This window comes from Magallana gigas, chromosome 1 (genome assembly GCF_963853765.1).
Source record: "Magallana gigas chromosome 1, xbMagGiga1.1, whole genome shotgun sequence".
Lineage (NCBI taxonomy): Eukaryota > Metazoa > Mollusca > Bivalvia > Ostreida > Ostreidae > Magallana > Magallana gigas.
In genome coordinates, this window is record NC_088853.1 from 45,770,109 (window position 1) to 45,785,084 (window position 14,976).

At 35.6% G+C, this 14,976-nt stretch overlaps 1 protein-coding gene across 3 annotated transcripts; it reads left to right on the forward strand.

Annotated features, from left to right (window-relative positions):
* The first annotated feature begins 257 nt into the window (after positions 1 to 257).
* On the forward strand, positions 258 to 14,323 carry LOC105325493 (carboxylesterase 1C). Of its 3 annotated transcripts, XM_066068555.1 has the most exons (4): positions 279 to 415; positions 1,791 to 1,880; positions 3,823 to 5,362; positions 5,570 to 5,822. In XM_066068555.1, the coding sequence occupies exons 3-4, from the start codon at positions 3,825 to 3,827 to the stop codon at positions 5,742 to 5,744; spliced, it is 1,713 nt and encodes a 570-aa protein (XP_065924627.1). In that variant the 5' UTR covers positions 279 to 415; positions 1,791 to 1,880; positions 3,823 to 3,824; the 3' UTR covers positions 5,745 to 5,822. The 3 variants fall into 3 exon arrangements, with proteins under 3 accessions (XP_065924621.1, XP_011423382.3, XP_065924627.1); XM_066068549.1 differs by lacking the exons at positions 1,791 to 1,880; positions 3,823 to 5,362; positions 5,570 to 5,822 and adding exons at positions 12,344 to 13,886; positions 14,115 to 14,323 and having other exon boundaries at positions 258 to 490; XM_011425080.4 differs by lacking the exon at positions 1,791 to 1,880 and having other exon boundaries at positions 265 to 490.
* The last annotated feature ends 653 nt before the right edge of the window (positions 14,324 to 14,976 follow it).

Below are 14,976 nucleotides of genomic sequence, written 5' to 3' on the forward strand. Positions count from 1 at the left end.
CTCTTTGGAAAAAAAATCCAGAAAAGATACTAACACATGAATACGTCTTTTTAAATTATGGCTTAAACTCCAATTTTGGAATCATCCTATCTACATTGTATTATGATACATGTGTATACATTTTGTCCTGAAAAGAAGTTTTTAATTCGTCTCGCATGAAAGGACAGTTTGGTGTCGCTGGGATTCATGATATAATTGGTTGATTTAGATTTTGAATCTCGACTTTTTCAAATTTTTAATGAGCATTCTGGGCTTTCGTAGGCTCGGGACTTATTCTAACCCTACAATTCGTCTCGGGGAAAATTTATAGTCTGTCATAATAACAAAAATCGCTTTGGGTAGACGAGTAGCAGACATACGTTCAGGCCTGTTGTAAAACGGGCTCTTTAAATGGGACATGCTTTACATAAAGGCTTCACAGTCAACTATTAATTAAGCTCGCTGCCTCATCTTTGTCCAGTCCGTGCAAGGTTAAAGTGAATACAGTAAGGTAAGGACACATATCATTAGCGTGTTTTAGCATCATTTTGATACCAAGGCGCAAATGGTCATAAAAGGGTGTCGACAAGTACAGACCAAATATTGCAAAATCGTCCTGTGTATCAATCACAATATTAATGCTGGTTTTCTTGCAACATGTGCAAACCGGTCGTATATAAGTTGAAAGTGAAAATGTTATTTAAAATAAATTAATAATTTCAAAATAGAATGCAGCATACTTTATGTTCAATTGTGTGCTAGTTTGTTTGTTATTTTCGATCCTGCAGGATAGCTTGCGAAATTGCTGGTATGGTGTGGCATTGCTGTCACAACGATCGATTAAGCAAGACCGTTGATAGCCGTGCTAAGAAAAGCAGTAGGACACAAAAAGTATTTACGTTCAACACTGCATGTTTTGTGGGTTTTTTTTACTCCGTGAAAATTGCATTTTTTCACATGATGACACAATGAACAAACAAACGGACTTTCTTTTACAAACCCCGAGAGTGCATTTTGCGTTGACTTGCTTGCAGCTACATGTTGAGATTTTTTCTCTTAATAGAAATAGAACTAGCACATGTTTTACAGTTCACACCGCGGCACTAAATCTCATCGTACTTGGAAAAAATTTACCAACATAAACTTATTGACCACTTTCTGTAAACAAATATTCTAACACGTTTGTGATTTACTGATGGCCCACATAAACCACACAAGAGCTTCCGGTCTGTTTAAACACAGGATTAAGTTTTAACTATTTAAACAATGGTAGATAAACATTTTTCTTTTGTGTTCCATGAAGGTTTGAAGGTAGTGGGCTACTTCAATCGTGAACTCGACTAATAAATAGGCACTACCACACAAATTTATATAAGCTCTTCGATTTCGTTGTTCTTAAACTCATGGTCGACGTGTAGCATTCCTTACGTTGATATAGATTTTGCGCTTTTATTCCTTGTGATATGTACATTTATAGTTTGCATCTAATACATTGACCTGTCTTTTCTCATGACTAGGAAAAAGTGCAAAATATTGATTCTAGAATTATTATAACGAGGTTTCATAATATTTTTTAACTTAAATAGCCTAGATATGAAACACAAAGGTAATAATGAAAGTACGAAATAAACGAGTCCCTTCTGTCTACAAACATTTTCCTCATTTTGCGACTTCATTGTGGTTTTAGAAGATATTTCATTAGCATTTGCAATATCGTTGTCAAATCCATGTCTGTACACATTACACAATGGTAGATGGAGACCTATATATTCTATTGGAATTAATGACGCTGTTGAACTGAGTTGCAAAAATCACAGTCAACTATTAATTGAAACTCTGATAGTAAGCTCACTGCCTCATCTTTGTCCAAGTCCGTGCAAGGTTAAAGTGAATACAGTAAGGTAAGGACACATATCATTAGCGTGTTTTAGCACCATTCTGATACCAAGGCGCAACTGATCATAAAAGGGTGTCGACAAGTACAGACCAAATATTTCGCTTGTGGGTGGATTTTAGGAAATCGCCATATCAGTCTGTTCATTTTTATTAAGTCATAATTTATTGCTATTCAACCAGAGTTTAGTTACTCAAATCTTGATCTTCATCCAAGCATACCTTTAGGGATGTAAAGGATGAGAAACATTCTATGTAATGAGCCTGAAGCTTAAGAGGGTATTAGATCTGTCCACAGCTATAGGGAACGCAACAGGATTTCTCAAGACAAATGGCCCATGGGCCACGTCGCTAACCTGAAAAACAGTAAGACCATTTTTTTTTTTAAATTTCAAAATTTTCATATATTCGAAGATTTGACAATACATTAAACAATACATGAAAGGAAGCCTACTTGTTTGGACAGTATTTCCTAAGATATAAGAAGCAGTAACTGACCAATCTCCTTATCCTAGGCCTCGGTGTATCAAAGATAACAAAACTGTAATATGAACTAAAACTAGTCATAAAAAGTGAAAGAAGATCACTGTGATTTTGATATGAAGATTTGAAGATACTTACATTGTAAAGTTACTAAATATTTAATTTATTGCATTGTATTTGTTAATATTTTAAAACGTTATTTATATACATTTCAGTGGCGTAGCTACATTGACGCAATATGTATGTTTCTTTTAAAGCATGGTTTGCGTGAGAATATTTATTATATCCTCCAATTTCGGAGGAAAAAAATCTTACCTTCAAAAGCGGAGGTAGCCTACGCCAGGCAAAGGGGAAAGTAAATTCCCATGGTAATATAAAATTACAAAACAGACAATAAATAAGTTTGCATCATATGTATGGTAACCGTAAATTATAACTCTTAATCCCTTATTAGACAATTATACCGGGTTTAAAATTCGGCTCGAGAAATGCTGCAACTAGTAAAATTAAGTCCCACTTTCACCTTTTTGTCAGTCGTGGTTGCCTTATACAAAACTTATATAAAACCTTATATAAAAACTTTAATTATTTTTTAGGTGTTTTTTGTTGATTTTTTTTTGTGTATCTGTTGATATGTGTTGTTTTGTTTCGTTTTTCAATTTCTTTAAAATTTTTTGGTTCCAATATATTTGATTAAAAGAAAACAAAAAATGTATATCTAATTCAGCTTTTTCTCTAAGTACAATTACAATATCATGGCTGAGGTATAAATTAGTACATTGTACAAGATTAAAATTACTGTCATCAAAAAGTGCTCAGCCTCTAGGGGACCGCCGCACCTCCCAAACCATCTGCTTAAAAACATTTTGTCCCTAGCTAGGCCACTGTACTTCTATGTTGACATTTCAGCACCTCTTGGGCCCAAGTATTGGTCGGGGGTAAGTTTGAACAATTTTGAAAATCTGCACTTCTCATTAAAACTCTGAATACCTCTTGAGGTCCCAGTATTGGTCTACATGGGGGTCATGGTTTTTGTTAGAATCTTCACTTTAAATACAAACTTTGATGTAAGTATTGGCATTTCTGGTGCAGTGGTTCTCGGGAAGATTTTTTAAAAACACACACCTTATTTTCACTGTTTTATGGTTACCTCCCTTTAAAATAGGGTTTCGTCATTTATTTTAAGAATTTAGAAAACCCCTTTCCATAAGAGTGCTTTGTACACAATTTTGTTACTTTGGCCCATGGGTTCTAGAAAAAAGTCAGAAATGGAAATTTTACAGACAGAGGACGGACGGACAGGGTAATTCTAATGACCCCACCCCCTTGTACTGCGTTTGCGGGAGAATAAAGTTTAATTTCAGACATCGTATTTTACAGTCTTACAGTTGCTTATATTCCAAATAATACACCTTAAAGTTATCATGTGAAGGTCAGCTCATATTTGTCGACACTTTGTTTTTCTAGGCATGGAAGTATATCAAGGAATTTTCGTACTGGTCTTTCTGGCTTCGTTTTGTAGCTGCAACGACGATGGCCACCAATCAGTTGTCATAGAAACTCCATCGGGACCAGTCCGGGGCTACCATGAGGCGCTCCATGATGGTCTCTATGTCCATCGTTTTATTAAGATTCCATATGCACATCCTCCTTTAGGAGACCTCAGATTCAAAAAACCAAAACCAGTCGGAAGATGGACGGAGGAACAAGGAATTCAGGAGAAAAATGGGCCTGCCTGCATGCAAGAAGACTATGGTTATATAGAGTTCAAACCAGAATACACTGAAGACTGTCTCTATCTCAACATTTATGTCCCAGGAGACGTGTCACGTGACAGACGTCTGTCCGTCATGCTGTTTATCCACGGGGGTGGGTTTGTCATGGGATCTGCTGGAGAATACAATGGCCAGAGACTGGCAGCCCAGGGAGATGTCATAGTCGTAACCATCAATTACAGACTTGGGTTGTTCGGTTTTCTTAATCTACTTGATCCTATAGCCAATGGTAATTATGCTCTTTGGGATCAAATGACGGCACTACGCTGGGTACATGAGAATATCGAGGCATTCGGAGGAAACCCCGACTCGGTCACCATTTTTGGAGAATCGTCTGGGGGAATGTGCGTTCATCACCAAACCTTAATACCAGCAAATATTGGAATGTTTCAAAGAGCAATTTCCATGAGCGGAGTTGTAAATAAGCAGATTATCATGAATGACAATGATCTGAAAAAAGTTCTTAATATGATTTCAGACAAAACAGATTGTAAACAGGAGAACAAGGCCGAGCTCTTAATGTGTCTACAGAAGCTCACCCCTACAGAAATTCTGGGTATTGTAAATATTTATGAATTCATGACACCAGACAACTACACAGAAGAGATGCTAATTGGTCCAAGCATAGATGGAGAATTAATCAATGGTCAGTTGTATCATACCATGCACGACAGGTCGTCACCCGAGGCGACTTTCTTTCGGTCTCTAGATTTCATGTCTGGTACAACCAATGCAGAGGGTTCCGTGTTGTTTTACTCGCTCATGCCCGATTTCCAGGAAACGTTCAACTTTTCTGTCGAGGACGGGATCCCAAGACGTGTGCTGTGTGAAGGTATCATACCGGGGCTAATACAGGGACTGTATGGCAACAGACCAGACCTGTCTCAGAGACTGTGCGAGTTTTACACCTCTGACAAAGGGAACGACGACCAAAGCAATCGAGCGTTGGCCTTTTATGGAGACCTTACCATGGTGGCTCCATCCACCAGTGCACTTATTGCACACAGCAGAAAGAACACAGCACACAGGACCTACAACTACATCCTCTCTGCCCCAAGCCCGGTACCATTTGAACCCCCACCCCCGGCATGGTTCAGCGGAGCAGGACATGCGGACGACCTGTACCTTTTGTTCGATATGCCCATATTGCCAACCAAAAATCGCTTAGAGGAGAGACACACAACACTCAGCTCGAGGATTATTCGCTACTTCACAAACTTTGCCAAAACAGGGTAAGTTAGATGAATTCAAAGAAAATTGAGAGAGAGAGAGAGAGAGAGAGACAGAGAGAGAGAAATTTGTTTTTATTATAGTATCTTTTTCTGTAAAATTGGTTTTAGTTTAACAAAGATGGTCTTATATTAGAGGTCACGGTAAATCGTTGATGCGAACTTTGTTATTACTGATTGCCTAGTATATTTTATATATTTATATTTTAGAGATCCAAATTCTGAGGAATTGCCAGAAACATGGCCTCTATATGATATACAGACGCGTGAATATCTGGATTTTGACTTTGAACTTTCAGTCAACAAAGACTTCCATGTTGACGCCACAAGAATATTTCAGCCACAACTACGGGAGCTCTTCCAAAATGAAAAACAGGAGCTGTGATTTTGATCTCATATTTTATTAAGAAGGTAGACATTGTCAAATCATACCAATTAAAATCCTGTATGTTTGTAACTCAAATGGCTTTTATTTTATTTTATTTGTTCGTAGTTCTGAATGAACAAGATATCATAGTGATTTGGTAGATTGAAAATCTGCATCATTTGATAAGCAGGACATCTTATTACACGAGAAAGGAGAATGCGCAGTAGTTGGTTTTAGTGTAACGGTTATCGATGCCGTGGCCTGGCGAGTTGATGCAGAATGACACGGGTTTGTTGCTGGTATTGGGACAAGGGATGATTAAAGTTCCCTACAATTCATAATTTGATATCGAAGGCGCCACATAGTTGAAAGATTTGTACATGTATATATTAAACAGTTCTTTAATTGAGTAATAACTCTGTGTAAAGCTGCATTGGAGATTTGTTTCACATGACTTAATTCCTGCGTTTAATTTGGAAAAAATATGAAGTTACTGGGGTTTTATTTCAATAAAATTTCACACACGTTTAAATATTATCTCTATGCTAGTATTTAAAGACACACTACCACAAACTGCATTTTGTTTTAAAATCCAAACAACGTGGGTAGTTACACTCGCATCCTGCTCATATGTTGTTATATATGCTCAAATGGTTTATTTCTTTTCATTGCAATTTTTTATTAAAAGTAAAACGATTGCCTAAATAGTACATTGCCTCCTACCAACATTTTTTCTCTCTAAAATACATTGGTACTTTTATCAGGAGTTTTGTTATTTTTCTCCAGAACATAACTATCTTTATAAAGCGCTTAAGATAGTTGTTCAGTGCGTCTCCATTATATGACTTCCTTTAAAATACGCGTCTCCACTAAATAAGTTGTTCAATACGACAACTTCTCCACTAAACTGTTCAGTGCGTCTTCAGAATAAACTAACTTTGCAGTGTGTCGCAAGAAAAAAAAATCACGTTTCAATAACTAATAAGGCTGCTTTTCATTTTTTTTTTGGAAAGAGAATTTGTCACAAAATGAGAATGTTCCATACCTCCATGAACTTATACAGCAATACAATGTGCACTCATATTGTGTACAACACAAAATATGTCAATTTCTACACATGAAGGTAATATTTCAATTAAAATAGGCGTATAGAGGAAGTAAATGTTAGAAATACAAGATGCTTAGACTGCATTTGGAGGGCAAATCGGTCTTTGAATGAGGCAGAATATGCTATAAACTAATTCAACTTATTTTAAAGTAATTTCGTCTCCAGGACCACTAAGATTTCGACTAAACATCACACAAAGCATCTTTGAGAAATGGGTATATTTAAATGACACCTATATCGGCTTCCAATTTTTTATGAATTTTTTGTGTGTATTTTTTGATAGAGACCTGAAACATCGTTTTAGCTGCGAACATGATTTCTTAGAGTTAAAAATAATATCAATTAATGCACAATTCTATGAACACATATCAAAAGACGGCTACATAAACTTAATAATATTTTTTTTAAACTATCAATGAAAATGAAAAACAAGAATTGTAGCTATTTTTTAAATCTATGGATAAAACTGCAAACAAACTGTTACTCGCATTTAACAATTGCTGTGCAATCATATTTCAACAAGAAATTGAAACGAAATAGTGAACTTGGAGAAAAATTGGAAAATCTTAAAAATCGATTCGATTCCAATTGTAATTAAACTAATCCCGAACGAAATCATATACAGTTACATGTAGTATGTATCACAATTTTGCAAAAAATCCAGGTTGTTTATCTGTAAAATGGTTTGGTCGTTTACTGACTTAATTCAAATATAAAATTTCAAAATTATTTTGACCGAGATCAGTTTTTTTCTTCAATCGGGATCGGTTCAATTTTGATAAATAGCAATTTTCCTATAATTTCGCATTTTCGTTTCAATTTCTTTGTGAAATATCTTTGTTTATTAAGTGCTTTATTTGACTACCGGTATGTGCTATTCTTTAAATTTTATCCATGATTTAAAAAGATATAAAAGAACTCCAATTTTGATTTTCAGAAATAATTTTTTTATACTTGACCAAACAATCTTTGGCATGTTTTTGATCAGTTTTTCCTATTTCACTGAAAAAAAATCATATAAAATAAGTGAAAGCCGATATTGATTTGATATTGGTTTTGTGGAATCATATTTCAAAAAATATTCTCTATCGATTCATCAAATAAGATTTTGGTGTGTCGAGGAACTTTAAAGAGGTCTGGGTCCTCATTTGCAGATAAATATTACTTATAAATTTCAACTTCAATAGGTAAGTCTACCAGGCTGTTTCGTTACTTCCAATCTTCCAGCGTAGCGTATGCTCAATTTCAGCTATAGAGGTAAATAGGACTGAGTAAAATTTTAAACTTTAAAAAAACTATTGCATAATAAATGGGGGGTTTTTTGTTTGAACATATTTTATTGCATAAACATATACAAATGGTTCGAACACAAGTTCTTACAACTTACGAGGTTCTTACCAAGTATAACAATTTACAACTGTATAGACGTTTAGAATGGAAAGTACATAGAAATGGATATTACTAATATAGTTAAGTTATTGAACAAACGTACATGTATAAACAGTTCTGTTGAGTTTGGTCTAGGCAGTAAAATTGAAATTACAAGAATATGCCACAATCTCTTATAAATAAATGGTTGTCATAATAACGTTCCTAAGCCTGCAGAACGTAGACGGGGTCTTTAAATGGGACACGAACCGATATACCGCTCAGCACTCAACTTTTTAAAAAAATATTTTAATCGATCTCTACAAGCAAGGTACCAAGTCTGAATAAATCAAGGTATGTAATAAAATCATTTGGGTCGTGTTTTCATCAATATTCTGGGGTAAGGGCGCTGATCAGAATATAGACCTGTATGTTCGTGCACAAATTGGAAACATGGAATTGAACTGGTCGGTTGAATCTATACTACTTTAATAAAATAATAAACTCGAATTTTTGGCCTGTAAGGACCATGTTTACTCAGGGTTTGAGTTCTCAAGTTTGGGTTGTTATAAAGTTCAATGTCATGAGTAAAATTTGTTCTCAACACTAAAAGTATTTATAAAATGAATTATTATTCATATAGCATTCGATAATTTTACTTTATTATGGAATTAGGCTCTAACAAAGTTGGACTTTAAGCAAAACAGAGGAAATTCGGACTAAAATTTTCTGATTTTGTTTTTCACTGAAATATTCTTGGTAGTACTGTAACATTCAAAATTAAGATTTTATTTGTTAGTCAACATAATTTTACATATTTCCTGTTGGTTTGAAATCACTTTTTCATTTAAATAATCGAATGGTACACGCTACAAAAATATTGAAAAATGCTAAAAAAAAAAAAAAAATGACAAAAGATACAATTATTTCAAAATTTTGATCATGAACTCATACTTATGGTTTTTCATTATCATCAGTGGAATTTTTTTTCATTCTGAATAAACGTATACATTAATACCGATAAATCGGAAGAGTGCTGTTTGTCTTTTGTTAAACATCATTGGTACCTGACGATTACCAATTTGTTTTAATTTCTCAATTAAGCTTCGCTAATCAATAATCAACGAAAATTTCTCTGGATTCACTATATTTTATAATCTTGCGCATGCGCATTGCATTCACGCTAAACACGTGGGTAGGGGGGGGGGGCTCTTTATTTATGTTTTTACAATATCACATTTGCATGGATAAACTCAGAAACGATACTACAAATACGTGTAAATTTTTCTTTGGAAATATGATAAATATTCTGTTCATATTAATATAGATTTCCTTTGAGAGAAATTATAAAATAACAAATATAGAACCATTTTAACAAGGCCTTGGACTTTCAGTAGGATGTATCTATCTATTTCTTGCATCAAAACAAGTTCAAAATGACGCTGGTTTCAAGCAAAATATACACCGATTGGGTAGACTTAACTGAAAAGCCAGACACATTTTGTTCAAAGAGCTAAGTGGCTATCAATGCAATAGACAGGCCTACGTCACATTGCTGTTTGACACAACTACCCAAAGTCCAAGCTCTTATAAAAATGGTTCTATATCAACTTAGTACTTGCGTGATGGCAAAGAAATATTTAAAAAATCACATTATATTTCTAAAGAGAGTGTAGATAAAGTGCTCTATCGTTAAAATGATAAATGTGCTACGGACCCAGTTTAACGATAGATATTGCCTCTGTGGCAGAGAACATACGGGAGATAACTTAAATCCCGAGAGTTCCGAATGTCAATATGGTGTGTAAATTGAAGCGAGCAAAAAACGTTGGTGAAAAAGTGCTGGATAATTAAACTTTTAGATGAAAGGTTTTAACAACCTCAAAAGGTTTGCTATGATTAATTTGACTGTTATTTTCAATGCAACTTCATTGTTTTCTCCAAAATCGTTTCGGAGCGATTCTGCAATTTTCTGCTACATTACGGGTATATGGGAGGCATTCCAAATGTGGTGAGCATGGTGAGGGCCTGTCCCGAGACAAAGTTAGATTATTTTAACGAAGGGGAGTGTGGTGAAATCAATATCTTGATTGTAGGCATACAGCTTTGTTATGTATATGCCAACAATACGATGTGTCTATTTTTCTACTTCGTAAGTGTCCGATATGCAATGTCAACCCGTGCACGCACGGGTCAAAGTCTGGTCTATATGCTGATAAATCAAGACTTTGCCAATAAACTAAAAAATACCTGCACCTACAACTTTGGTATTTCAAAGCGTGCTATATGATGTGCGTAACTTATAGCTAAATTTTACCTGATAAGTAATTATTGTAAAGTTGTTTAAAAACCACCTTTCATTTTCGAAATAGCAAAAAAGATAGTGAGGTGGTGGACACGCTTTTGCGGATCCAAGTCAGTGGGGTTAGCATTAAAATATATATCCTTGCAATAAAATAATATTGAATGATTGCGTAAACAGTGAAAACATGTATATTTTTTAGGAACTTACTTGCAATTGGAATATGCATAGAAGTTAAGATTTGACAAATGAATGATAAATTTGATATTGAAATTTGATAAACAAGAGCACCGCAAAAGCGGAGTAACTCCGCGAAATGAAATATTGTGCGGGAAAATGCAATATTTCTAATAGGATTATACATGTCGTTGAAGACCAAATATCTTTTTCTTAAAACCACTTTGAATTAAAATATGTCGTTTATTCCTATCCCCAACAACGCTCGGGGTGTAATGGGGGGGGGGGGGGGGAGCGGTTACATTAACATTCTCTTTATTCAGTGACATACATTACGCATTTAGACAGTTGATGTAGACAAATATAAGTTTAATTATGAATATAAAAAGTAGTCAAAGATCTTAGACTAGCGATATATAATCTGCTCTATGGGAAAATTCGAATTTACATAATAATTTAAATTTCCACCCATTTTTTAAAAATAGATTAACGTATCTACAGCGATTAAAATGAAATGAATTCCCGGTTAATAATGTTGACGATATTCATCAAATAATCAAAGTCTCTTCTGAATTATAAACCTGTTCTTATGTTAGTAATTATGGAAATAAATTGCCAAAATTCGACTCAGACGGCTGCTCGTTTTGATTAAATTGGGAGGAACTTATTGTCTTAATCTCCTGCTTGCATCAATTTTTCACTTTGGGCGTCCTATCAACTCCCAATTTCTTCATAACGCTTGTTCCTTACAATAACAAGGCATAAATCCAACAAAATATCAAGTTGTTGGTTTGAAATGTTTACTTCTACGAACCGGAATTGTTTATAGTCAAGTCGTGCATAAAAACAAAATTCAATCATAATTTTAACAGTTTTACGATATTTTGATAAATATTTAACAGAATTCCTTAAAAGTCAATAGGCATTGTCCTTTATTCATTCTTATAAAGTGTACAAAGTTTAATAAACATACATCCGAGGGTTTTCTTTAAATCTTCCTCACAAGGCTGAAATGGACACACATATATACATACATGCACACACACACACGCACAGCAGCGATGCTATACCCCTTCGCAACCAGTTCCGCTTTGGGATATTAAATGTCCAAAGGACCAAAATAAATTAAGATAAGACTTTTCCGACCTTTTCGATATGCTCAAAAACTGTGCAAAATTAAGGCCATTCACTGTACGATGTCCCATTTCTGCAAATATATCGTTTTACAAATAACGTTTGTTATGGCAAAATTGCGACGGAAAAAAGCATTAAAATGTGAGATTTGTGTAAAACTAAATAGTTCGTTTTCGTCGAAAGCTTACTCCTTCAGTATCGCATTTTCCTGAAATTGACACAGCAAGCAACCAAAAATTAATCTAAAATATATTAATACCGGTTTTTTTTAATGTAGGTAAATGTGATATCTTTACTCCTGGTAGATTTAAAATTATTGACCACATTCTTTAATCAAACGTTCTACTAACATGTTTATTGTTAGGTGTGATTTGCTCTTGACCTAAATAAGCCAAGGGCTGTCCTGTTTAAACATGGGTCCTGTTTGAACTTTAACTTTAAATTCACAGTCTGAGTTCCCATAGCATTTAATATTCCAAATCATACAAACACAGATCAGCTCATATTTGTCGACATTTTGTTTTCAAGGCATGGAACTATACCAAGGAATTTTTGCGTTGATCTCTCTGGCTTCGTTTTGTAACTGCAACGACGATGGCCACCAATCAGTTGTCATAGAAACTCCATCGGGACCAGTCCGGGGCTACCATGAGGCGCTCCATGATGATCTCTATGTCCATCGTTTTATTAAGATTCCATACGCACATCCTCCTTTAGGTGACCTCAGATTCAAAAAACCAAAACCAGTCGGAAGATGGACGGAGGAACAAGGAATTCCAGATAAATACGGACCAGCGTGTATGCAACAAGAGATCGGTCTTAACTTAGAGTTCAATCCAGAATGCTCTGAAGACTGTCTCCATCTCAACATTTATGTCCCAGGAGACGTGTCACGTGACAGACGTCTGTCCGTCATGCTGTTTATCCACGGGGGTGGGTTTGTCATAGGATCTGCTGGAGAATATAATGGCCAGAGACTGGCAGCCCAGGGAGATGTCGTAGTCGTAACCATCAATTACAGACTTGGATTGTTCGGTTTTCTTAATATACTTGATCCTATAGCCAAAGGTAATTATGGTCTTTGGGATCAAATGGCGGCAATACGCTGGGTACATGAGAATATCGAGGCATTCGGAGGAAACCCCGACTCGGTCACCATTTTTGGAGAATCAGCTGGTGGAATGAGCGTTCATTACCAAACCTTAATACCAGCAAATATTGGAATGTTTCAGAGAGCAATTTCCATGAGTGGAGTTGTTAATAGACAGTCAATCGCAAAGAATGACGACCTTCAAAAAGTTCTTAATATGATTTCAGACAAAACAGATTGTAAACAGGAAAACAAGGCCGAACTCTTGAAATGTCTACAAAAACTTCCTCCAGCAGATATTCTTGGAATCATAAATGTTTATGAGTTGATGTCACCAGACAACTTTACATTAGAGATGCTGATGGGTCCAAGCATAGATGGAGAATTAATAAACGGTCAGCTGTATGAGACCATGCACGACAGGTCGTCACCCGGGACCAGCTTCTTTCGGTCTCTAGATTTTATGTCTGGTACAACCAGTGCAGAGGGATCCTTGCTGTATTTCTCGCTCATGCCCAATTTCCAGGAAACGTTCAACTTTTCTGTCGAGGACGGGATCCCAAGACGTGCGCTGTGTGAAGCCATCATACCGGGGCTAATACAGGAACTGTATGGCAACAGACCGGACCTGTCTCAGAGACTGTGCGAGTTTTACACCTCTGACAAAGGGAACGACGACCAAAGCAATCGAGCGACGGACTTTTATGGAGACCTTTGTATGGTGACCCCCACCACCAGTGCACTTATTGCACACGGCAGAAAGAATACAGCACACAGGACCTTCAACTACATCCTCTCTGCCCCAAGCCCGGCACCATTTGGACCCCCGCCCCCGGCATGGTTCAGGGGAGCAGGGCATGCGGACGATCTCTACCTTTTGTTTGATATGCCCAATGTACGCACTGAAAATCGCACCGATGAGAGACACACAACACTCAGCTCGAGGATTATTCGCTATTTCACAAACTTTGCCAAAACAGGGTAAGTTAGATGAATTCAAAGAAAATTGAGAGAGAGAGAGAGAGAGAGAGAGAGAGAGAAAGAGAGAGAGAGAGAGAGAGAAATTTGTTTTTATTGTATCGTTTTCGGTAAAATTGGTTGTAGTTTAACAAAGATGGTGTTATATTAGAGGTCACGGTAAATCGTCGATGTGAGCTTTGTAATATCTGATTACCTAGTATATTTTATATACATGTATGTATATTTTAGAGATCCAAATTCTGAGGGATTGCCCGTAACATGGCCTCCGTATGATGTACAGACGCGCGAATATCTGGATTTTGACTTTGAACTTTCAGTCAACAAAGACTTCCATGTTGACGCCACAAGAATATTTCAGCCACAACTTCGGGAGCTCTTCCAAAATGAAAAGCAGGAGCTGTGATTTTGATCTCATTAAATAAGAAAGCAAAAATGTACTTACCTGGTCTATTTTTTATCTCTTGTAATATCATAATAATAGAACAATCTTATAACTATAACGGGTGTGTTCCCGTTTTGCACACATTTGATATTTGGGTATAGAACAATAGGTGTGATTTGTGTTGTAATAGTAATTATAGTCTGCTTTCAATCAAAGAATTTACCTGGATTTTTACCTGTGTTTTATCAGCGCCTTACAATGAATTAGCAAAAAGAATATAAATATTTTGTTGTGTTTTATGTCTGATTATTAATAACTCACCATTTTTTTCATTTGATCAGATGAAATAAAGATAATGATATTTTTAGTCTTTAATTTCCGCTCACTGATAATAAAAATAATGATTAGATGATTTGACTTTTACTTTTTTGTCCATTTATCTTAAATATATAATGAAATGAATATTGAGGGAAAATTCTGGTTCCAAGCAAACTGGAAGCTGATTCAATGGATAATTATATATATGATGTATAATTAAATGATGATCAAATGGGAAAACTACACGTACAGTCATGGGGTACTCCGTGTCTCTTTTTACAACTTGACAGTAGTTCTTATGACATCACCGCTTTAGTATATATTGTGGGTGGTCACTTTCTGGTTTTTCAAATCAGTAGCTATATACATGAAGCACAAAAAATTTCCTCA

Bases quoted from the DNA above. Each gene is read 5' to 3' on its own strand.
- LOC105325493 (XM_066068549.1), top strand. From the start codon at position 12,346: ATGGAACTATACCAAGGAATTTTTGCGTTGATCTCTCTGGCTTCGTTT. The intron at 13,887-14,114 runs GTAAGTTAGATG...TGTATATTTTAG, and splicing joins ACAAACTTTGCCAAAACAGG to AGATCCAAATTCTGAGGGAT.